The sequence below is a fragment of the Eumetopias jubatus genome, unplaced genomic scaffold (genome assembly GCF_037043125.1).
Source record: "Eumetopias jubatus isolate StellerSeaLion01/CBP00866 unplaced genomic scaffold, mEumJub1_p1.0 scaffold_10, whole genome shotgun sequence".
Lineage (NCBI taxonomy): Eukaryota > Metazoa > Chordata > Mammalia > Carnivora > Otariidae > Eumetopias > Eumetopias jubatus.
Window position 1 is genome coordinate 67,847,114 of NW_028274816.1, and position 26,403 is coordinate 67,873,516.

The 26,403-nt window shown below is 49.0% G+C and overlaps 1 protein-coding gene across 4 annotated transcripts in view; it reads left to right on the forward strand.

The window, feature by feature from the left end:
• MPRIP (myosin phosphatase Rho interacting protein) overlaps positions 1-26,403 on the forward strand; it is a 146,588-nt gene that overhangs the window by 10,006 nt on the left and 110,179 nt on the right. For all 4 annotated transcript variants that reach the window (XM_028089463.2, XM_028089461.2, XM_028089464.2 and 1 more), the window contains exons 2-3: positions 18,515-18,592; positions 20,596-20,661. In XM_028089463.2, coding sequence (XP_027945264.1) covers positions 18,515-18,592; positions 20,596-20,661 — 144 coding nt within the window. The remainder of the gene's footprint in view (positions 1-18,514; positions 18,593-20,595; positions 20,662-26,403) is intronic.

A 26,403-nucleotide genomic window follows, 5' to 3' on the forward strand; every position in this document is an offset into this window, starting at 1 on the left:
CTCCAGAGGGCAGTGCTCGGCACAGCAGCCACCTCCGGGTCCCTGCCACGCTCCGAGAAGTGCAGAGTGCAGGTCCTGTGAATGGCAGTGGCAGATCCTGATTTGAGAAGCCACTGTTCTGCTGGTGTCCCTGGGACAGTTGTCTGGGAACCAAAGTCCTTGTGGCCCTGGGCCTGGTGAAACCGTTGGAGGGTAGAGGGCCGCGCAGGTCTTGTCCCAGATTGATGGGCAGGTGGGTGGGAGATGTGGCCGGGGCATGTCCTGGGCCTTTGGTCCTCAGTGTTGATTCACTCACTTCAGCCAGCAGGCCCGTCCTTCCAGTCTCCCCCGCTGCTCCCCAAGCTTTACAAATCCCACCTGCTTCCAGGGAGGGGAGCCTTTTGCCAAGGGGACCGTTCTCTAGGGTCTAAACAGGTAGAAGTGGTTCCTTTAGAGAGCCTGCAGACAGCTCCTCTAACAGGCAGATGCCATCTCAGCAAGCAGCCTGCTGACTCTTCCTGCCTCGAAACCCTGTGAGCTTAGGGGTCCTCTTCAGGGGAGCTGGACCAGCGAGGGTGGTCGTGCTGCCTCCTGCGATGTGGAGGTTTTTCTCTCCTTAAATCGAAGGAGCAGTTGACATGCTCTGGGATTATTTATTGTGGAGGTGGTGGCATTTGTAGCTAACAGTAATTGCTGTGTACCAGGCCACTGTTAACTCATTTACATTCACAGTGGCCTTATGAAGTAGAGAGATAAGAAACCTGAGCTGGAAAGAGGTCATGTAACTTTGCCCACGGGCAGTGCTGTAAGTGCTAGAGCTGGGAGGCAAACCCAGTCTGACGCAGGGTCTCCGCCTTCCACTCTTGCCTGCGCCGTCCTGAGCGGGGTCACGTGGGCCTCCTGGACATTAGATTTCGGGCTGTGTGTGGCCCTCCTGTCCAGGAGCCAGGGGCTGTCCTGCCGGAAGGGTGAGCGTGTGCTGCGAAGGGTGGGGCCCGAGGATGAGGCCTGGGCTGAACTTATTTACACTTCTTGCCTCTTTTTTTCTTCCCATGGCACTTTCCCGTCCTACCTGTTTCTTAATGGGAAGCACTGCTTTTTGAGGGAGAGGGTGAGACTCTTTCCTGCAAAGCCCCAGAAGTGTGTCCCCACACATTCTCTAGCATTCCTCCCTTTGCCACGAATGGCGTCATGTTCCAAAAATCCTGCGGCCATGGGCTCCTTGTCAAGACTGAACAGGGAAGAGGCTTTTTAAAATGTCACTTTCTCCCTCTTCCTCCAGCTGTTGCAGTCCAGGGAGGAGCCCTGAGCACGGATTGGGCTTGCAGGGCATGTGTGTGGGCAGAGGGCTAAGCGGGTAGCTAGCTGCGCTGGGAAGTGTGGGAGGGGAGGACAGAGAGCGGGCCATCAGCTGTGTGCCCTTGCTCTCTCTGTGCCTGGGATCTAGGGAGCTCTGTTGTGTGGGTTTTGTTTGGGGTTGTTTTTTGTGGTTTTTTTGTTTGTTTGTTTTTTGAGGTGAAATTCACATAACATGAACCATTTTAAGAGTATGCACATCCATTGCATTCATCACATTCATCCCATTGTGCAAACACTACAGGTCTATACAGTCTATAGTTTAAGACATTTCATCACCCTGAAAGAACACCCGTAACTATTAGGCTGTTACTCCCCACTCCCAGTCCTCAGCAACCACCAGTCTGCTTTCTGTCCTTACGGCTTTACCTATGCTGGAACGTTGGTTAAAATGGATATAGCATATGTAGTGTTTAGTCGGGCTTCTTGTACTTAGTATGTTTTCAGAGTTCATCCGGTGGTAGCATGAATCAGTACTTCATTGTTTTTTTTAATGGCCGAATAATATTCCAGTATATGGGCATAGCACATTTAGATTATCTGTTCATCTCTAAATGGATGCTTGGGCTGTTTCCACATTTTGGCTGTTGTGAATAGTGCTGCTATGAACGTTCATGTACATGTGTTATTTGAACATCTACTTTCAGTTCTTCTGGGTAGAGACCTAGGAGTGGAATATCCGGGTCCAGTGGTCATTCTATTAGTGATCTGTGTTTCGAATCAGCACATCAAGCCAGAGGCCAGCACTGCAGACTGCTGGGTGGGAGGACAGAGCCTACGGTGCTGCCCAGACCTGTGTTCCTCATTTGTAGGAGTCCAGGATGGAGAACTGGGGTACGGGGCCACGCTCAGGGTTACAAGCATGGTGTGCAGCTTTGAGGTGGTGGTACAGGTGCTGTGCCCATGCACAGGGATGGCTGAGCCACTTTGAGCTTCAGTCCTTCCTGTCTTCCCTTCCTGTCTAACCTGAAGATGAGTGGAGCTGCCAGGAAGTAGCTAAGTGGGGGCTTTAATATTGGCGGGAGGGGGGCTGAGGGAGCATAGGAGTTGAAGGCCAGACAACATAGGGAGACACTGGAGTGCTCCAGTGGTGAGATGCACGGGGAGCTGCTGCTATTGGTCTTCCAAAAGATGTTGGGGTCACTAAGAGGGAAAAGAGATGATCTGGCCTGGTCGCTAGTTATCAGTTTTCAAACTTTATCTCTTTAGGAGTAGAGCACAGAGCCCCTTGAAACAGAACATGGAACTCACATATGTGAGGGATGGGAGGAGGGGACGGGGCCACCTGTGAGACACGCCCCCCCGGAGCTCCGCCCACCCCACACTCTGCAGCAGCCCCTGAAACACCACCTCCCATTGTCTTCACTGTTAGAAAATCACTAATTTACCCTGACCCCCGTGTTAATATTTTTTAATAGAATGAAATATTTGATGCATACAAAAGAACATAAGTCGCATCTATGTACAGTGTGTACGTACCAGATTCCTAAGGAACACTCAAGGTGCTTGGTCGTTCCAGTGTTTCAGCCTCCCTCAGTGGCCTCCAGGGGAAGGACCCAGAGTGGGTGTTGCCTGTGTGGAGCCCAGCCCCCTCTCCAGACCTCCCCTCCTCAAGAGAACTTTGCCTCGCCCAGAGGAAGGGCTCCCTGCCTGGTGTGTGCGGGAGTCCGTTTCATTTCCAGATGTGCTGTATATAGTACAGCCACTGTGGTAAGTCTGGTGGGAGATAAGCAGCCTTTTAAAGTAGTGCTGTGGAGGAGAAAGGAGTCTTGAGTAGAAACTTGGAGATGGACCTGAAGGCGCATTTGTGTTTGGGCTTGACAGAGAGCCAGGGTGACAGCATGAACAGAGTGCTGAGGGAAGCAAGGGTGTGGGGGCAGGATGGGCCAGTCACTGACCTGAGGATTTGGGGTGGGGGTGGGGGTGGGATGATTGGCTAGGCCAGTGGCTCTCAAGCTTTTTGTTTTGGAGACTCCTTTATGCTCTTGATTATTGAGGCCCTCAAAGGGCTTTTGTTTATGTGGGTTACATCTGTGGTATTTGTTGGACTAGAACTTAAAACTGAGAAATGTTTAGAAATTTATTAATCTATTTAAAAATAAAATAAACCCGTTACATGTTCACATAAATAACAGGTGTATTCTGAAAAATTACTTTTCCAAAACAACAAATAAATCTGGTGAGAGGAGCCACACCATTTTGCCTTTTTGCAAATCTCCATAACATCTGTCATCATGAAAGACAGCTGGATTCTCCTTTCTTCTGCACTCGGTCTGTTGTGATGTCATGTCACATAGCCTCTGGCAAACTCTGCTCTACAATAGGGAAGGAATGAGAGTGAGGAAGTGAAGACTTCATAAAATAGTTTTGGCTCGTGGACCCGCAAAAGGGTCCAAGGACTGCCATACTTAGAAAATCACTGGTCTAGCTCAAGTTGGATCATTTGCTGGAAGGCCGTGATAGGAGTGGCAGGGAGGACTCCTGTCATGATGGAGCTGATGCAGGTGCAGAATCTGGGCGAGGGCCTGAAGCAGCCCCCTTGGAGTGAGGTGTGAGACGCGCAAAGGGCAGCATGTGATAAGGGGACAAGTGCCTGCTCTCTCCAGCAGCAGGCACACTCCAGGACTGGCTCACCCTCACTTCCTGTCGCCGAGGGCTGGCTCTCTGAAGAATAAATGAAATGCAGGTACACGGCATGTGGTAGGGACTCAAGGTGAAGAGTATGGGGTAGGTTATATTCTGAGCGCACAGACAGGTGTCTGAGGCTTGGAGAAGGAGGTTGCTTTGCCGTTGTTACATGACACCAGCGCCACTCCGCAGCTCCTGAAAGGGAGAGGCCGGAGGTACCTGGAATGTTTTAGGATGGAGACTAGACTGGTGACAGGGACGTGTTCTCATGTGGGGAGGAAGGGGCGGCCAAGGAATAACAGACGGGGAGCAGGCAGTTCTCCTTGGGCCTCTGTCACTGATTAGCTTTGTGGCCAGAAGGTAAGATGACCCTGATCTTTTCATCTGTTCACTTAGCGGTGCTTGGTAATTTCCAAGACCCCATCGCAGTTCCTGACCTGGAGCTTTGGACACGGGAGTTGGAAGGAGACATGGCAGTGGCCAGGTGGCACTCCCCCTTTCCCTGAAGATGCAGGGTTGGGGCTTGGCTCAGAAGTCAGGGTGGAGAGGGAGATTCGCGTTCCTTGATCTCAGAGGGATGGTCGGGCCCTGCGCCCTCTAAGCACATGGGTGGAAAGGGGATTTAAGGGAATCTTGGAGGCCCCAGAGGTCTGTGTGACACAAATGGGATTATTTATTTATTTAAAAAAGATTTTATTTTTTTGAGAGAGAGGACAAGCGGGGCAGAGGGAGAGGGAGAAGCAGACTCCCGCTGAGTGGGGAGCCCAATGTGGGGCTGGATCCCAGGACCCGGAGATAATGACCTGAGCCTAAGTCAGATGCTAGTCAACTGAGCCATCCAGGCGCCCCTCACTAAATTTTATTTTTAGGAAGAAGTTTGGATCAACCCTCAGAATTTTCATTAGGAAAATTACCTCTTCATTTTAAGACTACGGTGCTCCTCAACCAGCTCCTGCCCCTTGGATTCAGTGGCTATACAGGAATTTTGATGTCTTTAGTGTTCAATAAGGGAGTTATCCCCACAGCCTCAGATCTTTCAGGTATACCACAATCTTTGTTATGACTGTATTTTTTATGGCATCTGTCAAAATATTTTCTCTGCCCCTTTCTTCTCCATCACATGGAAAGGCTTTATGGAAACCCTATGTCTGTCCCTTTGAGATGTTTTCAGCTTGAGCTTTGGTCTGTGTAGCTAGTGCTGCGTGCCCCTGAGTCTGCCTGTGGGGAGCCTCTCAGGAACCCCCTTCCAGCACCTCCTTCAACCAGTTTTCCTTTTTTTTTTTTTTTTTTTTGGCTTTTGAAGCATTCGTTGTCCAGACTTTACATTGATAAGTGGTGTTTACCTCTTTGACCTCTCTTAAAGAAGGTTGAAAAACCGTCACCAAATTGTATATCAATGTTCACAGCCACCAAAAGGGAGAAATGACTCCAGTGTCCAGCAGCAGTTGAGTAGGTAAATTGTGGTATGTTCATCAATGGAATGTTATTTGGCCATAAAAAGGTGTAAAATATACACATGTACTACAGCGTGGATAAACCTTGAAAACATCATGCCAAGGAAAGGGAGCAGTCAGAAAAGATCACTCGTCATCTGATTGTGTTCATACGAAATGTCCAGAACAGGCGAATGTATAGACGCACAAAGTACAGTAGTGGTTTCCAGGGGCTGGAATGGGGGGGAGGGGGTTGGGGGATGGAGGGTTTAAATACCCCCAAACAGTTACCACCCCGCCTCATTCTTGGTTTGTACTCATAATTCATATCTTACCAAACCATTCTTTGACATGTTCATTTCCCATCTTCTCACCGTTTTCTGCTTGACATTTGCCATCCACGCATAGCTAATAGCACACATTCCACCTCCATTCTACCCTGTCACGGTTACCCCAGGTGCCCCTGAGCACACCGTACGGACATGGTGTCGGCCTCCCGCTCACACACACACCCATGCGTGCAGTCTGGGCAAGTATGTCAGCAGCGCAGGAGCATTCTCTGCCAAAACCAAGGGGCCATCCGATCACACTTTGTAGAACTCAGGTCATTGTTTTCACCAAATATTTATTGTCTGCCTCTGCCCTGTGCTGCTTCTGATTTGGCTGAAGGGTGGGACTGTCTGCAGATTGTCTAGAGGTTTGGGGCCTCCGCGCTAGCTCTGGAGGTGTGGGCCCCGATCATACCAAGCCTTGTGGAGTTCTTGGGATGTGGCCTCTCCTCCTGGAACCCTTGCTTCCATGACACTGCCGGACGGGGTGACATTGTGTGTAAGGCCCTGCTGCCTCTTCTGGAGGGAAGCTTGAACCTCTGCACACGTCGGCTGACCTGACGCTGGCTCAGTTCTGCCTGCTTTCCCCAAGCTCATGTCCCTGACTTCAGTTTCTGAAGTTGGTCCTGTGCGAACTTCTCACAGGAAGTCTCTCTCAGACCTCCCGTCTCTGCCCCCCGTGCCGAGTTCCTTTCCCTTCGTTCCACTTTTTGTGCCTTTGTCTCATCGTGGGTATTTCCGGTGGCTTTCTTATCTTTGCGTTGTTGGTTCTACATTGTGGCCTTTGGCACCAAAGGTTGGTGAGCTGCATTTCTCCTGAGTTCCAGGGTCACGTGTCTTGGTAATTAATAGGGTCCCAACTCTTTCCCCAAAGTATCCTTGTTTGAATGGTAAATCACAGGGTTACTTTACTTTCTCTGGGGTGGGGAAGAGGTGGGAGCCTGTGCTCACCCTTACTGTTTGGACAGGTAAGAGAGACTTACAGAGAAGAGCCCCACAGTTTCCGTCAGCTCCCAGAACACCTTAACAATCCGTGGTGCCCGGCCAGGCTGTCTGGGTGGCTCTATGGAGGGTGGTCTGTGTTTGGTTCATCCCATAGTGATGAACTCCTCACAGGTGCCGTGCACGCCCAGGCCCTGGACCTCGACTGCAACGGTGTCTGGGGAGACCCTGTGTGATGTGCGGGTCAGGACTAGACCCTCCAGGAGAACATGCTTCCTGTTCAGATGGCTCGGCCTTTACTTTTGGAAGTGGCTCACCGACGTGGAGCAGTATGGAGTGGTTACAGGCCAGCTAGGGAGCCAGGTGGTCGTGGCTCAAGGCCTGGCCTTAGGTCACAGCAGTGTCCTTGAATGTCAGATGGAGGTGCCGATGGCATGTACCTCATAGGTTTGTTGTGCAGACCGGAGAGTACATGAAGGGCGTGGAGCAGTGACCAGTCTCATAAGCTGTGGATGTTAGCTCTGAGGACGGTGGAAAGCAGGACAGATGTGACAAAGAGAGGAAACCAATGGGCATTTTTACCTGACTCCCCAGTGTGCTCAGTTAGATCGAGTGTGTGTCCTCCAGGCCACATACGTGATGATATCCTGCCGGCCCGGGAACAGCTGCCTTTCTCACTTGGAAGGCCGGGCTTTCACCCTGGTCACGGCCCTGGGTTCTGATCATGTTGAATCACCCAGAGTGACTGTAGTACGACTGTGAGTATCTTGGTGATGGTTGATTGTTCTCTGCTGACTTTCAGAGGCAAACGACAGGCCCTGGAAGTTCACGCTGGCATATGGTGGCCGTATTGAGGAATGTAGTTTGGGTGCAGAACTGAATGTAAAGCAACATCACGGTATTCTCCAGGCCTTGAGACCCCTTGGACAAGTCTTAGGAGTCCCAGCACGGTTTAGTTCTCCTGGCCTTGTGGGGAACAAGTGTGTGTGTGGCCCTCCAGGGGGTCGACAGTGATGGCCAGCACCCTCACTGATGATGATCGGCCCTGGCAGGCTTGTTCTGAAAGAGATGCCCCACTTGCTTGAGGGCTTTGGCCCAAGTAGGCATGCTCAGAATTGTGTGCTAACCCCCCTGACATGGGCTAGGCAGGTGGGCACCTAGGATACAGTAAGGTCTTGGCAAGGTTAAGGCCTGAGACTGACTTTCACATGTGCTCACATCTTTTACTGACTTACTTGAAATGTCTTGGAAAAGACTGGTGACCTTGAATTCTTATGAGCTTGATTTACAAGCTCATAAAGATGGTCAGACGGCTGCTGCCCAGGCATCATTTCTCCTTTTAGAAACGAAATGCAGAAAATATTAAACAGCCTGTTTGTTATGAACCTGGAAGTGTTGCCACAGAAACTCTTTTGGGGAAAAAAAAAAAAGGGCAAGGAAGCAACCTCGAAACTACAGGTGTATTAGCTGCAATCTACACACATTCTGCCCATAGATCTTTTAATGAATCCTCTACCAAGGGCCATTTGCCCCCCAGCTCATGCTTGAGTGCAGGTCCCTATACCCCACCTTTGGCCCAGAGAAATCTTTGCCCCAGGAATTTCCCCAAAGCTGGGATACTGGCCCGCACATATATGGATCCTTCAGGACTGTGGGACTTTTCCTCTTGAAGAACTTTCATGGGGATGGTCACTGTGCTTGGAATTCAGGCGTTTAGCCTGGTATGAGGGAGCCTGTGTGGGCTTTGCATGCTCTGCCCCTACGCTCAGAGTCGGGGGCCCTGGGGTCTTTCTGGACTGGCCTCAAATACTCTGTAGTCCTGCCCATCACACTCCTTTGGGGACCTCCACTCATTACCTCCTCTGTGGGGCTCTCCCCTGAGCACTGCTGGTCCCCCCAAGTGCTACCCCCCAGGTTGGTCTGAGCACCGGCTGTGTGCACGGCCCTATGTAGGTGCTGGAATGTGTATCCCTGACTCTGGGCCATTGATTGTTCAGTGACCCAGTATGTGTTTGTGTCTGATGTAATTTTTTAAAAAATGGTATGGAAAAGTTATGTGTTTTTCTATTATTGTAGATGATGAAACTGAGATTCACAGAGGTAATGGGTCTTGCCCTGGGCCACACACCAACTAAGTCACGGAACTAGGACTTGAACTTGGGCCTTCTGGTTCCCAGGCCATGGTCTTTACACTAATTATCCCGAGCTGTTAGGTCATGCCATTGGTGGAGAGTGGAGTACAGGGGTTCCTTGACCTCGTCTACTTATTCTCACAGGAACAATCAAGCCCTTGCCCCCCACCCCCTGCCGTCTTTTGGCAGATACTCTGTTAGTACTATATCAGAAGTCATGCATGCACAGTCAGGCAAACATCTTCCCTCCTTTTGAAAAGGAAAGTAATGTCTGGTAAGTACTATATAGTAGCATGACTTTACAAAAAATGGTAAAAGCAAACAAAAAAACCCAAGACTTGTTCATGATCCCAGCAGTCAACACAATAGCTGTTTTCTCGTTGACTCCCAATCTTCCTCTGTCCTTATGATGCATTTTATAATAATAGGCCACATTTTTACATCCTACCCTGGATGCTTGTTCCCATGCCTGGTCTCCTTCACTAATCCAAGAGCCCCTTGGGGAGGGAAGTGCGCGTCACATTTTTATCTCTGGTCCCTGGAGTGATTCCAGCTTCACAGCAGCAACTGGGGAAATTCCACTGAACACCTCCAGAGGGTGCTAGTCACCCAGGAGACAGATGGACTGAAGCCACCTGGCTCTGTGCAGGAAGCACTGGCTTGATGGAATCCTGTGGGCACATACTCTCAAGGGGTTCTTGAATTCCTCATAGGTGTTTATAATTAATGCCTGTGTAATATTTTCATGAGTTGATAATCAGCATTCATTTAGCCATTTGCTTTTTGGACATTGAGTTCCTCTTCAATCATGAGGGGAGCTTTTTGCTTCTCTATGTTATTTCTTTCAGCTTAATTTCTGGCTTTGGGGTTTCTGGGGCAGGAGTCTGGAAAGGCGGTGGTTCTCCCCACATACGGCCACATTGCAGCTCTTGGAGGGTGCCGGGTTTCCCACAGCACTTCTGCCTTGTGTCTTTGCCAGTGTGGCACACGTGGCATGACTGGGGGGTCAGAATCAGAGAAGGGAGAAGTACACTTGAAGTTCAGCCTGTCTTCCTGCTCCTCAGCCTGCTGGTTGTCCCCCGGTGCCAACCAGTACCGACTAGCAACATGGGAGCTCCAGGTGTGGAGGCTGGAAGTGCCGTCTGGGCTTACCTGGGTCTCGGCTGGGAAGGCCTTACGGGCCATACTCAGAGAACAGTTTAGGAGCAGTCTCGGCTGCGTGGTGGCGACTAGTAAGTATGTCCACTGACTCATGTGGATGTGTGTTTCAGTGACCGCAGCCCGACTTTGTACAGGGTGCAGTGCTAGATGGGAGGCGAGATTCCTGTCCGCAGCGAGCTGAGGTGTTGTAAGAGGGAAGGAACGTGGATCGCTTGGGGTTGGGAGATACGGAACTTAGGAGGGGCGGTGGGATGGGGCAAAGAGCCCTCCACACAGAGAATTGCTTGTGCCTCATGGAATTATTTTTCTTTCCCCTGGGAGGTGTAAGTATAACAGAGCGGTCCAGAGAAGGGCGAGTGTCCTGGATTAATGGCGGTAGCAGCCACAGTAAGTTCTCAGTAAGCAGTTGGCTTTGGATCAGTTCCTATACTTGAAGGGGGTGTAGGATTTTGGGGGGGGGGCCTGTGTAGGGGCCAGTAAGGGAACACCAGACCATAAAGGGCCTTTAGGATGACGGGATGTTTTCAGGGGCTAGGAAAGGTGGAGCCCACATTTTTACATCAGTAGTTTCGGGTACTCACTCTTCAGTGCCATAGCGTGCAATGTATCTGCCTTTCTCGGCGCCATGTACACTCACAGGGTGGGTGAATCTGAGGACAGGAAAAGCGAGGTTAACCACCCGTTAGAAATCCGTCACTGACGTCCCTGCTCTTTGAGCCTCAGGCCACATGTTGCTGAGAGCCGGGCATGTAATGTTCCCGATGCCTCGGAGCCGATTGTGATCGGGTGGCTGTGTCCAGAGGCTTGTATGTTTCTGGGAAGCATCAGTGTGGCAGCTTGACAACGCTGTGTAAAGCAGGCCAGGACGTTTGCATCTTCCCCTGCCTGTGGCCTGCCCACTTGGCCTGAGTTGAGGCAGTTGGGCTCTCCCTGATGCAGCCCAGACCTGCCTGGAGGGTGGCGAGAGGGAAAGGGGCAGAAGGATAGGCCCAACAGGGTGTACATGTGTGGTTGTGTGTGGCCTCCAGGAGAAGCTGGTGGAAAGGCTGATGGAGCTCATTCAGCACAGCTGGGGGCCGAAGAGGGCCATCCTGGCCTGGGGAAGGCCCTTGTGGACCACAGAGGTCTTCATGGCTGGAGCATCTGTGGTATGGGGCTGTGGAGGGTCCCTTTCCAGTGCTTAAATTGCCTGTATGTGGGTGGAGGCAGTATTCAGCAAGTAACAGGTTTGGGTTTTTTTTTTTTTTTTTGATTAAACTTTTTATTTTGAGATAATTGTATTTTTCTGTGCAGTTTTAAGAAAAATAGACAACTGTTCCACGTATACTTTACCCAGTTTCCCCCAGTGGTAAAACCTTGTAAAATTATAGTGCGGTGTCAGAATCAGGATATTGACATTGATGCACTCAAGATGCAAGGCATTTCCATCCTTCCAGGTCCCCTCATGCCATGCCCCCTGCCCTCCCACCATTACTGCCTCTTTAACTCCTGGCAGCCATGAATCTGTTCTCCATTTGTAGAAATTACACATTTCAAGAATTTTATGTAAATGGAATCATACAGCATGTAGCCTTTCAGTTTTGGCTTTTTTCACTCATAATTCTCTGGAGATTCACCCAGATTGTGTGGATCAAGTTCATTTTTATTGCTGACTAGTATTCCATGGGGGTCATGTACCAGTTTCTTTAACTGCTCACCTACTGAAGGACAGCTGGGTTTCCAGGTTTTGGCTATTACAAATAAAGCTGCTATAACTATTCAGAAATGTACAGTTTTTGTGTGAATGCAAACTTTTGTTTGCATCTGGAATAAGTACCCAGGTGTGCAGTTCCTGGATCATGGGGTAATTGCATGCTTAGTTTTTAAAGAGACCCCTAAACTTTTTTAGAGTGGCTGTACCATTTCACATTGTCTCCAGCAATGTATGAGTGATAAGACTTTCCTTACATTCTTGTCAGCATTTGGTGTTGTCGTCATTTTTAATTTTAGCCATTCTTGATAGGCTTATATTGCTCATGGTTCTAAACAGATTGTTGTTTTTTTACTGTTGAGTTTCGAGAGGGCTTAGTATACTCTACGGGATACTAGTCCCTTGTTGGGCATGTGGTTTGCAAATATTTTTATTCCATTCTGTGACTTATCTTTTCACCCTCCTGGTCGGGCCTTCGCACAGCAAAAATTTTTAATTTTAATGAAGTTCGATTTGTCAGTTTGTGTTTCATTTTTAGCTAATTTTTGTATAAGATTGAGCTTTATTTATTTTTTGCTTGTGGATGTCCGGTGGCTTCAGCACCATTTGTCAAAAGGCTGTCTCTCCTCCACTGAATTGCTTTAGCACCTTTTCTCCAAAACTAAGTTGGACATATTTGTGTGGGTCTGTTTCTGGGTTCTCTATTCTGTTCTCTCTCTCTCTCTCTCTTTTTTTTTTAAGAGTGGAAGAGAGGAGGGGAAGAGGGGCAGCGGGAGAGAGAGGATCTTAAGTAGGCTTCGCGCCCAGCACAGACCCCTACATGGGGCTCGATCTTAAAACCCTGAGATCATGACCTGAGCTGAAATCAAGGGTCAGATGCTTTACTGACTTAGCCACCCAGACGCCCCTCCATTCTGTTCTGTTGATCTATGTAGCTCATCTTCCACTAATATCACACAATCTTGAATACTGTGGATATGTAATAAATCTTGTAATCGAGTAGATGAATTCCTCCCTGTTTATTCTTTTTTAATTTTTAAAATTATTCTAGTTTCTTTGACTTTCCATTTAAATTTTAGAGTGATCTTTTCTATATCTGCAAGCCTTAACTGAGCTTTTGATTAGTACTTGCATTAATTCTGTTTATCAATTTGGGGAAAATTGGCATCTTAGAATCTTCCAGTTTATGAGCATAATATGTCTTTCCATTTTTTTTAGATCGTCATTGGTTTCTTTCATCAGTGTTGTAGTTTTTTTTTAGCATGCAAGTCTTGTACATGCCTTGTTAGATTTACAACTAAATATTTCTCTTTTCTTAAGATTTTATTTATTTGAGAGAGAGAGCAAGAATGAGCAGGAAAGGGGCAGAGGGAGAGGGAGAAGCAGACTCCTGGCTGAGCAGGGAGCCCAACCGGGGGGAGGGGGGGGGGACTCGATCCCAGAACCCTGGGATCGTGACCTGATTGATGCTCAACCAACGAGCCACCCAGACATCCCAGTATTTCATTTTTTTAAGCGATTGTAAATGGTATTATATTTTTAATTTTAGTGTCCACATATTCCCTGCTAGTATATAGAAATACGGTTGATTTTTGTATACTGATCTTATATCCTGTATCCTTGTTGAACTCACTAGTTTTAGGAGTTTTTAAAAACATTCCTTGTTTTTCTACATAGAAAATTATGTCATCTGTAAACATTTTATTTTTTCTTTCTGATCTCCATGCTTTTTATTTCCTTTTCTGTCTTATTGCACTAGCTGGAAATTCTAGCACTGTAGTTCTGAGAGTGGACATCATTGCCTAGTTCCTTATCTTAGAGGAAAAGCATTTCATCTTTCATCATTTCTTAAATTTCACATATGAGTGAGATCAGGTGGTATTTGTGTTTTTCTGACATTTCACTTAGCGTTATACTCCCTTGGTCCATCCATGTTGTTACAAATGGCAAGATTTCATTCTTTTTTATGGCTGAGTAATATTCCATTGTAGATAAATACCACATTTCTTGATCCATTCGTATGTCAGTGGACACTTGGGTTGCTTCCATAGTTTGGCTATTGTACATAATGCTGCAGTAAACATAGGGGTTCAGATATCCCTTTGAATTGGGGGTTTTCTAATTTTGGGGTAAAATTCCTGGATTGTAGGGTAGTTCTGTTTTTAATTTTTTGAGGAACTCATCTGAGATTTCGCTTTCATTTCTGAAGGATATTTTCTCTGCGTATAGGATTCTGGATTGACGGTTTCCTTTCAGTGCCTGAAAAGTATTGTACCACTTGCCTCTGGCCTCTAAGGTTCCTGATGAGAAGTCCACTGTTGTCATATTTGGTTTTCTCCTATCCATAAGCTGTTACTTTTCTTTGGCTGCTTTCAAGAGTTTGTAGATTGTCTATAGTTTTCAGAAATTTAATTTTGATGTGTCTTGGTGTAGATTTCTTTGGATTTATCCTTTGGAGTGTACTCAGTTTCTTGAATTTATAGGTTGCCTTTCTTGCCAAATTTGGGAAGTTTTCAGCCATTGTTTATTCAAGTGCTTTTTCCACCCAACTCTCCTTTTCTCTTTCTGGGAGTCTGATGACACAGATGATAGATCTTTTGTATTGTTCTACAGGTCTCTAAGACTCTGTTTTTCTCTTATTATTTCTTTTAGTCTGTTTTCTCTCTGTTGCCTGATTGGGTAATTTCTTTCTTTCTTTTTTTTTTATTTTAAGATTTTATTTATTTATTTGACAGAGCGCGAGCGAGCACACAAGCAGGGGGAGTGGGAGAGGGAGAAGCTGGCTCCCTGATGAGCAGGGACCCCGAAGTGGGGCTCGATCCCAGGAGCCTAGGATCATGACCTGAGCTGAAGGCAGATGCTTAAGACTGAGCCACCCAGGTGCCCCTGATTGGGTAATTTCTATTACTTTTCTTCCAGTTCACTGATTCTTTCCTTGTGGTTCCCATCATTCTGCTGTTGGGTCCCTCCAGTCATCTTTTTATTTCATTTATTGTATTTTTTAGTTTCAAAATTTCCATTTGGTTTTTATATCTCCTGGTTGTTTTTTGTTTGTTTTGTTTTTTTTGCTGGGCCTTTCTGTGTTTCCACTTATTCCAAGCATGTTTATAATTTCTTGTTGAAACATTTCAGCATTGCTGCTTCATCAGATAATTCTGACATGGCTGCCACCTTGGTGTTGGCATCTGTTGATTGTCTTTATTCAGTTTGTGATCTTTCTGGTTCTTAGTATGCTGGTGATTTTTTTGATTGAAATTTGGATATTTTTGTGTTATTTTAGGTGACTGTGGATTGTGTTTGACCCTTCTTTTCTGGTCGGCTTTCTCTGACACTACTCCAGTGGGGGTAGGGGGGCGGGGGAGGGCCACCATCTTTTACTTTCAGGTGGAAGTAGAAGTCCAGGCTGCCCACTTGGCCTCCACTGCCACCTGACGGGGGAGGTTCCTTGTTACTTCGGAGCAGGGGTGAGAGTTCAGCTCCCCCCATGTCTTCCTCTGACTCTATCCCAGCAGGGAGAGGGAGAGGGACCTTGTTACTTCGGAGTGGGGGGCAAAAATCCCATCTCCCTACCTGGCCTCCTGACACCTTCCTGGTGGGGGTGCTGGGGCGCCTCTTAGCTGGCAAGGGTAGGAAGGAAGCCTTTGCTGGCATGGGTGGGGCTGGAGCTGAGTCTTTTCCTGTCATGTCTGGCAGGAATAGAGCAGTTATCGTATAAGAATCTTTTGTCTTACCAGGTTGTTCCTTCCCTGGTTCTTCAGCTAGAGAGAGCAGTTTTTATTGGGGCTTTTATTTGTTTGTCCCTGTTGGCACTTCCAGGTTGCTCATTCTTCCAGTACCTAGTCTGGGACAGTGAGACAAAAAGAGAAGCCAGGGTGCACATCTCCATGTTTTTTTCAGGTCTCAGGATCCCCAGCCCTTTTCTCTCCACCTTGCGGAGTCTCCTTAGGTTTTTATTATATACAGTGTCTGAGGTTTGATTTGTACTTAGTAGGAGGAATAAGGAAAATTATGTCTACCTATCTTCCCAAAGCAGAAGTTTCAAGTAACCATTTTTGAAAGGACTTTCAGTTGAGGAAGACACCGGGACCACCAGCAGCTTCTTCCCAGAGACCAGCCAGAAGTGCAGCCTCTGGTTTATTGGATTTGTGAGGGAAGGCTGGGTTTGTTTGTTTGTTTGTTTGTTTGTTTATTTATTTGACAGAGCAAGTGAGCACAAGCAGGGGGAGCTGCAGGCAGAGGGAGAAGCAAGCTCCCTACTGAACAGGGATTGATCCCAATCCTAGGACCCTAGGATCAAGACCTGAGTTAAAGGCAGACACCTAACTGACTGAGCCACCCATGCGCCCCTAGAGCACTTGTTTCTTGCCCTGTGCCCCCCACTGGCCCAGCCTTCCCACTTTTCAGGACAACCTGCCCACCTGGAAGGCTCCCCTTTGGGGTGGTGTTTCCAAGAAGGATCTGGCAAAGTGAGGTGGGTGCTGGCAGCCCCCCTGGTTTGCAGCACATGGGGCCTGCACACACTAGGCCTGAGTAGATGTTGGGTCAATAACAGTGCTCATGATGGGTGGTGGGTTCTGAGGGGACCTGTATCAGCCCCTCACTTCTCCATCTGCTCCTTTTGGAGAAAGATTAGGTAGATGTAGCTGCTAATATGAAGTCTCCCCAAAGCCCTGTGGCCAGAGACCAGGAGAGTAGCATACAATCACGCTAGACAGAAATGGAGGAGACACGACCTTGTTGTCTAACCTCCTGATTTCAGACCTCGGGGAACTGCAAACTAAGAGGTGAAGTGGGGAAGTCACCTGGCCCAGAATCACCCCCTGGCCCTCACCTTTCCATCTTGTGTACGTATGTCACTGAGTGATGTTAGAGAGCCCGCTGAGTGAGTGTGCTTGCCTGCTTGGGGAATGGCTGGGCGCCACTGGGCTGGTATTTGTTGAGAAAACAAACCTTACTCTCTTTACTTCTGTTTTCCGAGACAGAATTTCATTCTACGTCCCCCATGGCCCTCCTGCGTCATGTCCCTCTAACCCCAAGTTCCCTGCCAGCACCCACCTCCCGTGTTTCATCAAAACCAGTCCCTCACTTCCTTTCCTCAGCCCCCTCATACCCGTGGCCTGAAGCTCCTACTACTCTGTTCACTTCCATGGGGAAAAGCCAGAGCTTCCCCCTGGGGGCCTAGAGGACCCTGCAGAAGCCAAGAAAAAGGAGTGTTCTTGGCTTACCCCAGAATGCTGTGTGACCTCTGGCAAGTGACCTTCCCTCTCTGAGTCACAGATTCCACGGCTATAAAATGAGGTGGTGTGACAGGGCTCCAGTTTGGAAAGTGTTGAATAAAAAGCATGGTAAGAGGACCCTAATCCTTTCCCAGAGATGAGTCATGTGTGTAAACAGCAGGCAGAGGATTTGGGTTTTAATTTGTGTTACTGCCCTCCAAAGGGTAGTGGACAAATTGGCTTGGTTGTGCCTTTTCCAGCAGCTTCTCGCCAGCTGGGTATGGCTGAAAAGGAAGGTGGAGCCAGAGTGTCTGTCTAGTGTCTCAACTCCTGTTGAGCTCCTACTGTCAGGGTCTTGGGGGATGGGGGACTCTTCTTTAAAAAAAAAAAAAAAAAAATTTAACAGCTAACATTTATTATGCACTTAGAGGCCAAACACTGTGCTTAATGTTTTTTTCCTCAAACATTTGAGATATAATTTACAAACTATAAAATTCAACCTCTTAAAGTGTACAGTTTAGTGGCTTTTAGCATATTCACAAGGTCATTCGACCATCTCCACTTTCTAATTCCAGAACATTTTCATCATCCCACCAAGAAACCCCATACCCGTTAGCAGTCGTTCCCTGTTTCCCATTCCCTCCACGTCCTGGCAACCACTAATCTGCTTTCTCTTTCTGTGGATTTACAATATATGGTCTTTGGTGTCTTATGTTCTCTCACTCAGGGTAACATCTTCAGGGTTTGTCCATGTTGTAGATCGTGCCAGGACTTGGTGCGTTTTTATGGCTGATAATATTCTGTTGAATGGATGTGCCACATTTTGCTTATCCTCTCATCTGTTGATGTACATTGGGACTGTTTCTACCTTTTGGCGATTGGGAATAGTGCTGCTGTGAACATTCAGGTCCAGGTTTTTATTTGAGCACCTGCTTTCAGTCTTCTCAGGTGTATATACCTGGGAGTGGAGCTCTGGGTTGAGTGGAATTCTGTGTTTAACTCTTTGAGGAAGTGCCAGACTTTTCCACGGCGGCTGCGCCATTTTATATTCCTGTGCTGTGTTTTACTTGGATTAACTCATCAATCCTCACATAAGTCTCATGAGGTGTAGATACGATTACCGTCACCCCCACCTTTCAGATGGGACAGTTGAAACTCAACCACGTGGTTTTCAGCCCAATGTCACATAGCCAGGATGTTGATGATTCTTTGGCCATTGCTAGCTATGATCACTAATAAAGCAGTGTCTCTTCTCCCAGGCCCTGTTTTGTATATCAGAATGAGGGCCTTTGACTCTGTTTGCATGATACACGTAGTACCCAGCACACAGTGGTGGGTACTCACATGGTGATTGGAAATGCCATTGTTTCCTGATCTTCGTGGCTTGATCAGGAACTTGAGGGAAGCGTCTGTGTCGTAGGAGTTCCTGTACTTCGCGGTTTCTCAGAGTCACACTACATTCTGTGTCCGCATCTCCACACCAGTTGCTGCAGACCCCCCAGGAGCCTCTTACTCCCAAACATCCTGATGTGTGCTAAATAGAGGTGACTTCTGTTTCCAGGGAGCACTGATCTTTAACTTGACCATTGAACCTGTACTCTCTCTGGTCCAAGGCCCCTGATGACCTGCCCTCTTTTTTCTCCTCCAGGCAAAACCTATTTATGGTGGCTGGCTGCTCCTGGCTCCAGATGGGACCGACTTTGACAACCCAGTGCATCGGTCTCGGGTAAGGTCCTCAGAATGAATTCTTGAGGTGGGAGGGACTGGAGAGGTGCCCATCTAAGGGCAAGTCGACCGAGTGGAAGAGGGAGATGGGGAGTTGGAACAGTGGATCCTGGCATGGCAGGATCAGCAGGGAACCCCCATTTGGCAAACTCGTCGGTCCTACAGGAAAAGTCTCGATGATACTAGTTGTGCCAGGTCCACTCTTTAAAAGGAGATGCTCTCACATGGTGCCTCCTGTTTTCGTGGGTCAGCTTGACTGCAGAAACAGTTAAATGTAAAAGGCAGAAGAGCAGTTCAGCAAACATTTGCATTATGCTAATTAGGCTTCCAGTTCCCTCATTCCCTCCCTTCCTCATCCCTTCTCTCTTCCCTCCAGTCCACCCTGGCTAGGGGCTCAGCAAATGAGCACTAGTGAAGGGGTGACGGACTGGAGTGCCAACCCTGCTTTTTCCCCATCTCTCTTGGGCACCCCAGCCCAGGGTGGGTCCCTGCTGTGCGCAGGTTGCTGGGAGCAGCCCAGTCTGACCTGGAGCATCGAGATGATTAAACCGACATTGTCCCTAACCAGTGGTTTGTTCCTGTACCAGGGAGCCCCTTTGGATGACTCCAGTTAAAACACCCATCTTTTCTTTTCCACATGATTTTTCCAGGTGCTGCCGCCCATACCCTGTAAATTGCTCCAGCTCCTCTCCATTCCCATCCCCTGCTCCGAGAGCCTCTTCTTTGCCTCTTGATCTCTTCTGCCCCTGGCCTGAATGCTGCAGTCTAGAGTGGGGGCCGTGGTGCCCCACAGACCTTGTATTATGTCTGGGATCTTTAGGATTACGTCTGGTATGGGTTTTGACTTTAATTAAAGGAGCCTTGAAAATGTTTCTCAGGAAGACGTCAAGTGGCCTCTCCCTGGACGCCCATCGTGGAACCAGCCGTCTTCAGATCCTCTTCGCAAGGCTGTCTGAGCATCCTGTTCCTGCCATCCAGGCAGGAGGACGGCAGGGCTGACTATATTCCAATGCCTGCAGTAACCAGGGAGCAGCTCCCTTTCCTGTTCTATATTTGGGTCATACAGAATTGCCATTTCCAGCTTCTGATGGGAAAAACATTATTATGAATGATATAATTCTGGCCCAAAGCAAAGAGATGTGATAGTTAGTTCTTGTGGCTTACTGCCAGTGAAAGTATGAATTTTGCTGGGCTTTTTGAGCTGTTGAAAATAGGTCACGGATCCTCATGATGATCTTTGCTTTGGGATTCGGGGTCCAAGAGTCTCTTGTTCGGGACGTATTTTCCCCCCACAAAAGGGAAAGCACATACTCTCGTGTTCCCTTCTGTTGTCAGTGCCTTTGGGGCCCGCTGGCCCCCAGCGGCCTGTCCTGTGGGTAGAGTAGAGGGGTGCCCTTTGCTGGTCGATCACTCCTTGGACATCAGAGTCATTCCCACAGGCCTCCCTCCTTCTCAGTGTTGATTTTTCTTAGCTTGCTCATCCTCAGTGAACACTGGAGCCTGGCTGTCTTTTTCCCCGTCTGCCACTCCCTGTGGGTCATCAGAACAACCCTTTTATAGCAGTTTCCTCGATTTTGTCAGAAGCTTGGAATCAGTGCCTACTGTTCTCAGGTTATTCCATATTGTGCCGTACAGTTCATCAAAGAAATATCAGCACATGTTACGTGAGCGTCTCTGTGCTGGGTACGTAGAGAATGCAAAAAGGGAACCAGGATACCATCTCTGCTCTTCGGGAGCTTGCCAATTAAAATAAACAGGCATCCTGTGAAATCTTAGTAACTCAATTGGAAAAACACTGGGTGGCTTGGGTCTCTCCCCTGGCCCAGGGCCATCTAACAAATTACTGCTCTTTTGCCTTGGGTCCCTCTTTTCCGGCCATCTGCCCCAGAAATGGAAGCTGTGGAGCCCACATTGCTTTGACATAGGTTTGTGAGACCCGGGGACGCGGCGAGGGGAGATCAGGGCCAGAGCTGCCCTAACCACCCACTCTGTGCTCCATTGCAGAAATGGCAACGGCGGTTCTTCATCCTCTACGAGCACGGCCTCTTGCGCTATGCCCTGGACGAGATGGTGAGTGTCCGGCTGCCTCTCCGCCCTCCCTCCAGCCCCTTCTTTGTGTCTGTATGTGTGTCGTCTGTAACAACAGCAGCATATGCTCTCGCTTGGCCTTCTTTCGGGAGCCTGGACTTTGAAGACCTTGTGGCGTCTGGTAGAGGTGGCTGTGAAAACTCAGACCTTTGGTTTGCGGCGTCGTTAGTGGTGACAGGTGAGAGTAAGTAGTGAGGGAGAAAGGCACTTCCGTTCCGGGCTGCCAGGAGTCACACTTAGCCAGAGCACTCCTACTTAGAAGCAGAACAGGGTGTGGGCCTGCAGCGGCAGGTGGGGGGCTGGCCTGGGGTGTGTGGGGAAGTCGAGCACGTGCGCGTTCCCGTGCTATAGTCCCGGGACTGCCTCTCAGTTCCATTGCTGCAGGTGGTCTCGCTCATCCTGTTGGACCTTCAGAGGCCTCCTGGCCACTAAGCCAGGGTGTATGGCTCCTTCCTGCCCTGCCACCCACCTGGTTTGCTCCCTGCTTCCTGGGCTGGATGAGTGTCTCCTGTTCTTGGTCCAGAGGTGAACCTGAAAACCAACCACGGGGAATGTTCTGGCTTTTCTTTTTCTTTCCATTTTGCCTCCTGAGTTTTTCCTCTAAAGGAGATTGGTCTCCCCTAACTAATCTAAAGTAGGACCAAATTCTAAGCTTTTTAATTAATTAATTAATTAATTTATTTATTTATTTTAAAGATTTTATTTATTTATTTGACAGAGAGACAGCGAGAGAGGGAACACACGCAGGGGGAGTGGGAGAGGGAGAAGCAGGCTTCCCGCCGAGCAGGGAGCCAGGGAGCCCGATGCGGGGCTTGATCCCAGGACCCTGGGATCATGACCTGAGCCGAAGGCAGACGCTCAACGACTGAGCCACCCGGGCGCCCCAAATTCTGAGCTTTTTAAAGGAACGAAGATGGAAGATTTAAGCACCTTTTCCTGTTCCGTTTTGAGTCTGTGAGTGTGTGTGTGCCTTTATGTAGGCAGCATTTTTAATTGGGACTGTCCTAGAAAATCTAGACATAGCGTGTAAAATAGGTTGACCCCATCCCATCCAGAGTTCGTTGTTTTGCTACAGGAGTGAGAGCAGGGTTCTGGAAGTGTGTGCAGAAGTAACGGTCCTCTCCGAGGACAGTCCTAGGCTGTTGCGACACTTGGATTTTAGGGTGGTCATGGCAGCTGTGTGAACAGGCCACGAGCGAGTCCATTCCCACAGGGGGTCCTAGTCCTGGTGATGTGATGCTTCCTCTACTTCGTTTCTCAGATGAATTAATGCATATGACGTTTAGGTATGGAATTAATAGATGTGCTAGTTCTACCTCAACTATCACCTCATTGGTTCCTTCTTAAAAATAATTTTCTTCTTTCTCATTCTTCCTGGTGAGTATATTTATACAGTGTGATAGGCCACAAGGGTTTTTGCCATGGACGCATCTGTGGTCCAGAGTAGATCGATTGGAGGTGAGCACCAGTGGGATGGTAGAATTCACTAGAAATAGGAGCAAGGGGACTGCTTCACTAGGACACCCATTCCTTCAGGGAAAGGAAGCAGGCCTGGAGGCAGACCCAGCACTGCCCTCTGTGTTCTCCCAACTGGGCCATCATACAAATGGTGACCCTGGGTGGGAATTGGGCTCCTCCAAGCCTTGAAGTTTACTTTGTCCTCCCTGTGCCCGGCTGACTGGTTCTTAAGTCCTGCAGAGACCAACAGTAGAGAAGGAGCCTCAGAGGTCACTGGATTACATCCAGGCTGGGCTGGACCATGAGCCTTCCCGAAAAATAGAGTTCCCTGGACTTTCCTTGGAGACTGGTTATTCTGGCCAGGAAGTGTTTCTTCAGGTCTAACTGGAGTCCAGTACAGTCTTTTGTTCCCTTCAGCTCAGTTGCACAAGCACAAAGAGAGGGGGGCTACTGCACAAACGCAGAACACACACTGCATCCCAAGAGCAGCTCCTAAGTAATTGGGGCTGTTGAGCCATGAGTCCTGACACCTTGCAGTACATTTTGGTCTCCCAGCAACCTGAATGTTGGTTGGGTATTATTTCATGTGCTGCTGGGGCAGAGGTGGGACTGTGCCAGCGATGTGGGAGAAGAGGCCCCAGGAAAAACTCGGAGTACAGAGAGGGCATTGTGGGGGATGCCCAGAGTGGAGAGTTTTGGGCCATGGGCCACTTTCTGGCAGATGACCTTGGAGCTGAAGAGACTGACTTGGTGTGCCAGTTGCCATCGGAACGCCCGGGCTGCAGGCGGTGCACATGCACTGCAGTGCCAGGGAGGAGAGCGGCATTATTTCTGGGAGGGAAAAGACAGTGGCAGTTGCAGTGAAATACCTGTAAAGCAACATTTCAGGCCTGTGACATTTTCCCCGTTGTGTTAGGAAAGTCCTGTGGGGAAAGCTGCAAGGCAGCATCTGGGCTGCAGTTGAGAAGGGGCTGGGTGACGGGTGCAGTCCGATGCCCGCTGCCTGGGTCAGCCTTGGCACCCACTGCCCTGGGCCTTGCAGGTGGACTCTGGAGGGGCCTCTCCCACCCCGGGGGTCTGTTTCGGGCCTTGTTCTTCCTCGCCACTTCCTGGATGAGCACAGTCCAGCATCCTGGAGCTCCAACCCAGAGGTCAGCTTTCCTGGTGCCTAGACGCCTGCCTCTTCCTGGCCCGCAGGGTCCTGAGACGTGGAGCCGGGAGAGCTTTTCAGACAGGCTCATGTGGGAACCGAATGCAGCCGTGCTAAGAGTGTGCTCTGAAAGAACCTAGACTCTACGGTCCTCAGCTGGGCACCACTGTGCTTCCCGGGGCCACCTGGCAGTGTCTGGAGCCTTCTTTGACTCTCACAACTGGGTGCAGGGGTGAAGGAGGTTGCTCTGGGCACCTACGGGTGGAGGCCAGGAGTGCCGTGATGCACAGGACAGGCCTCACAATGGAATGATCTGGCCCCAGATGGCAACAGTGCCGAGGCTGAGAAACCCTTTGTGATCAGGTCAGTGGCTTATTTAATTTTTTTTTGTTAATTTTTAAAAATTAAAATATAAATTTGACTTGATTTCTTTTCACCATGATTCTTAAGGTGTGGAAGGACTCACCTGTCTGACTCCCTGGCCGTGAGGGAGGTGAAGGGGCAGGGTTAGCCAGCTGGCTGGTGTGGTGAAGTGCCAGGTGTGGAATAGGGGTAGGCCTGTTCCTGGCGTGGAGGGGCTTCTGTGGGGTGTCCCTGCACATCAGGTGACCGCGGGGCTAGCGGAATTGCTTATGTGTGTGGCTCTTACCTGGGGAGCATATAGGTCCCACTCCTGTGCTGTGCTCAGAGCACCATGCTGTATACCGGCCCCATTTGGTGTCGGTGTCCCAAGAGCCGCAGCTCTGTGCAGCCTGTAGCCCCTGCTGATCCTCCCCTCCTGCAGAGCGCCCCACCCGCCCCCAAGTGCTCCGGAGCTCATCTACCGCATGTAATACATTATAGCGTTTTATGGCTGGGCTGGTCCCTTAATACTTAGTCACAGTCTGTTTCAAATTGTTACTTGACTGACTTTTGAACAATATTGCTATTTGTTTTCATTGGTTTAAATGTTATCTTACCAACTAGATTGCAACTTTTTTTTTTTTTTTTTCATTGTTGGGCCTCCTGATAGTTCTTGGTATCTCTCTGCCTTGTCTGGCCTGGGGCTTGGGTGGCACAGACCTAGTAAATATTTGTTGAGTTGAACTAACCAACTTCGTAAATGTGTTGCTGTAGAGTTTCTGCTCTCGGTGTGGGGAGAAGGTGAGACCTGGGGTGTTTCCTGGAGAGGGATTAGGTATGTTGTGTGTTGTAGCTCTTTACTCGTCCCTCCAGAAGGCTCCAGAGAGCAGAGTGGGTAAGGTTGTCCTGGGCCCCCTCGGCTGGGACCAACATGGGCGCGGCAGTTGTCAGGAGTTCCTGGGAGGAGGAGGAGGGCTGCAGTCCCTGGGTCAGTGCCCGCCTTGAGGGCTGCTTCGAGAGGCTTTTGTGCTCAGAGACTTCTGCTAGGTCTGGAGCCTTCAGGCCTAAGTCCGGCTCCAGGGGCTGACTACTGCCTTTCTCTTCCAGGCAGCTCTGAGATGGGGCTAACCTCTGGGAATCACTTTTCCTTTTTTGGGAAATTTCTTTCTCGATACACCCACGTACCCTGTAACTGGTGGGTGTGGAAGAGAGGCGAATTTCCCAAAAAAGGAAAAGAACTTTCCCAAACGCAGGCTGAGGTGAGGTGGGCTCGGGGCAGCCTCACAGACAAGTGGGAGCCTGAGCAGTTTGGCTGGGCTGCTGGTTTTTCAGGAGCGAACGGAGTAAAGAATCTAAAAACCCAAACTGCTCCCTCTCTCCTCTGCTGTTGTTTCTTCTTCTGTAATCTGCCCATTTTGTACCAAATTCTGCCACCTCTCTTTGAGCTTTTGGGGACCGATGTAAAGCTAAGGTACTGATTTCATCAGATCCCAGAGGTCATTAGGAGGCTTTCTCAGAGAAGAGCAAGTCCGGTGGGGAAGTGGGGCCAAGTTGTGGGTGGAGCATGCTGGGCCGTGGGGCTTTGGGGCTCTGCGTTGGGACTGGACCTGGGGAGCTGTGGGCAGTCCGGTCTCTTGCTTTCATGTTCTCTTCCTTTTCCCTCCCAGAAGCCAGGCAAAAAGATGGTCTCACGTGGCAGCCCCTTTCTACTTCCTGCCTCCGTGATTCTGACGACTCTAGGTGTAACTCATATAAGTGGAGTCACACAGTATTTGTCCTTCCCTGTCTGGCTTATTTCACTTAACATAAGGTCTTTAAGGTTGATCCATGTTGGAGCATGTGTCAGATCTCCTTTTTTTTTTTTTTTTTTTTTTAAATATCGTGGTCTGGTGGTGTTGAACCCTGTCTGCTCTGAAACAAACTGACCCTGGGTTTCTCCTGCGTGGAGTCCATGGCGGGATTGTACCTCTGCCTCCGTGGCAAGTGTGTGGTATTAAGGGTCACCTTTCACTGTGTGGGGCTTCTCTCCATTCTTTGCCTTGAGAGTCAGGCCAGACCAAAGCTGTGTGACTTTGTAGGGACTGTGCCGCCAAGGACCCTTAGCTTAGTTCACACCCCCAGACATAATCAGGAAAACACTTTTAGCCCTTGTGTACAGGCCTTTTTCAGGGGCAGCGTGGGTTTGTCCATCCCACAGAATGCCAGGGTCCAGCCGGCGCAGTTACTCTAGGATGTCTGTGCTTGGAGCGTCTGTCTTTGTGTTGAGAGGTGAGCTTGGTGGAAACATTCTTAAGAGGATGCCAAGTGCTAACAGGTTAAGATTGTGGCTCCTTGAAAGGGGAACCCTCCTACACTGTTGGTGGGAATGCAAGCTGGTGCAACCACTCTGGAAAACAGTATGGAGGTTCCTCAAAGGGTTGAAAATAGAGCTACCCTACGATCCAGCAGTTGCACTGCTGGGTATTTACCCCAAATATACAAATGTAGGGATCCGAAGGGGTATGTGCACCCCGATGTTTATAGCAGCAATGTCCACAATAGCCAAACTGTGGAAAGAGCCAAGATGTCCATCGACAGATGAATGGATAAAGAAGATGTGGTATATATACACAATGGAATATTATGCAGCCATCAAAAGGAAGGAGATCTTGCCATTTGCAACGACGTGGATGGAACTGGAGGGTGTTATGCTGAGCGAAATAAGTCAATCAGAGAAAGGCATGTATCATATGACCTCACTGATACGAGGAATTCTTAATCTCAGGAAACAAACT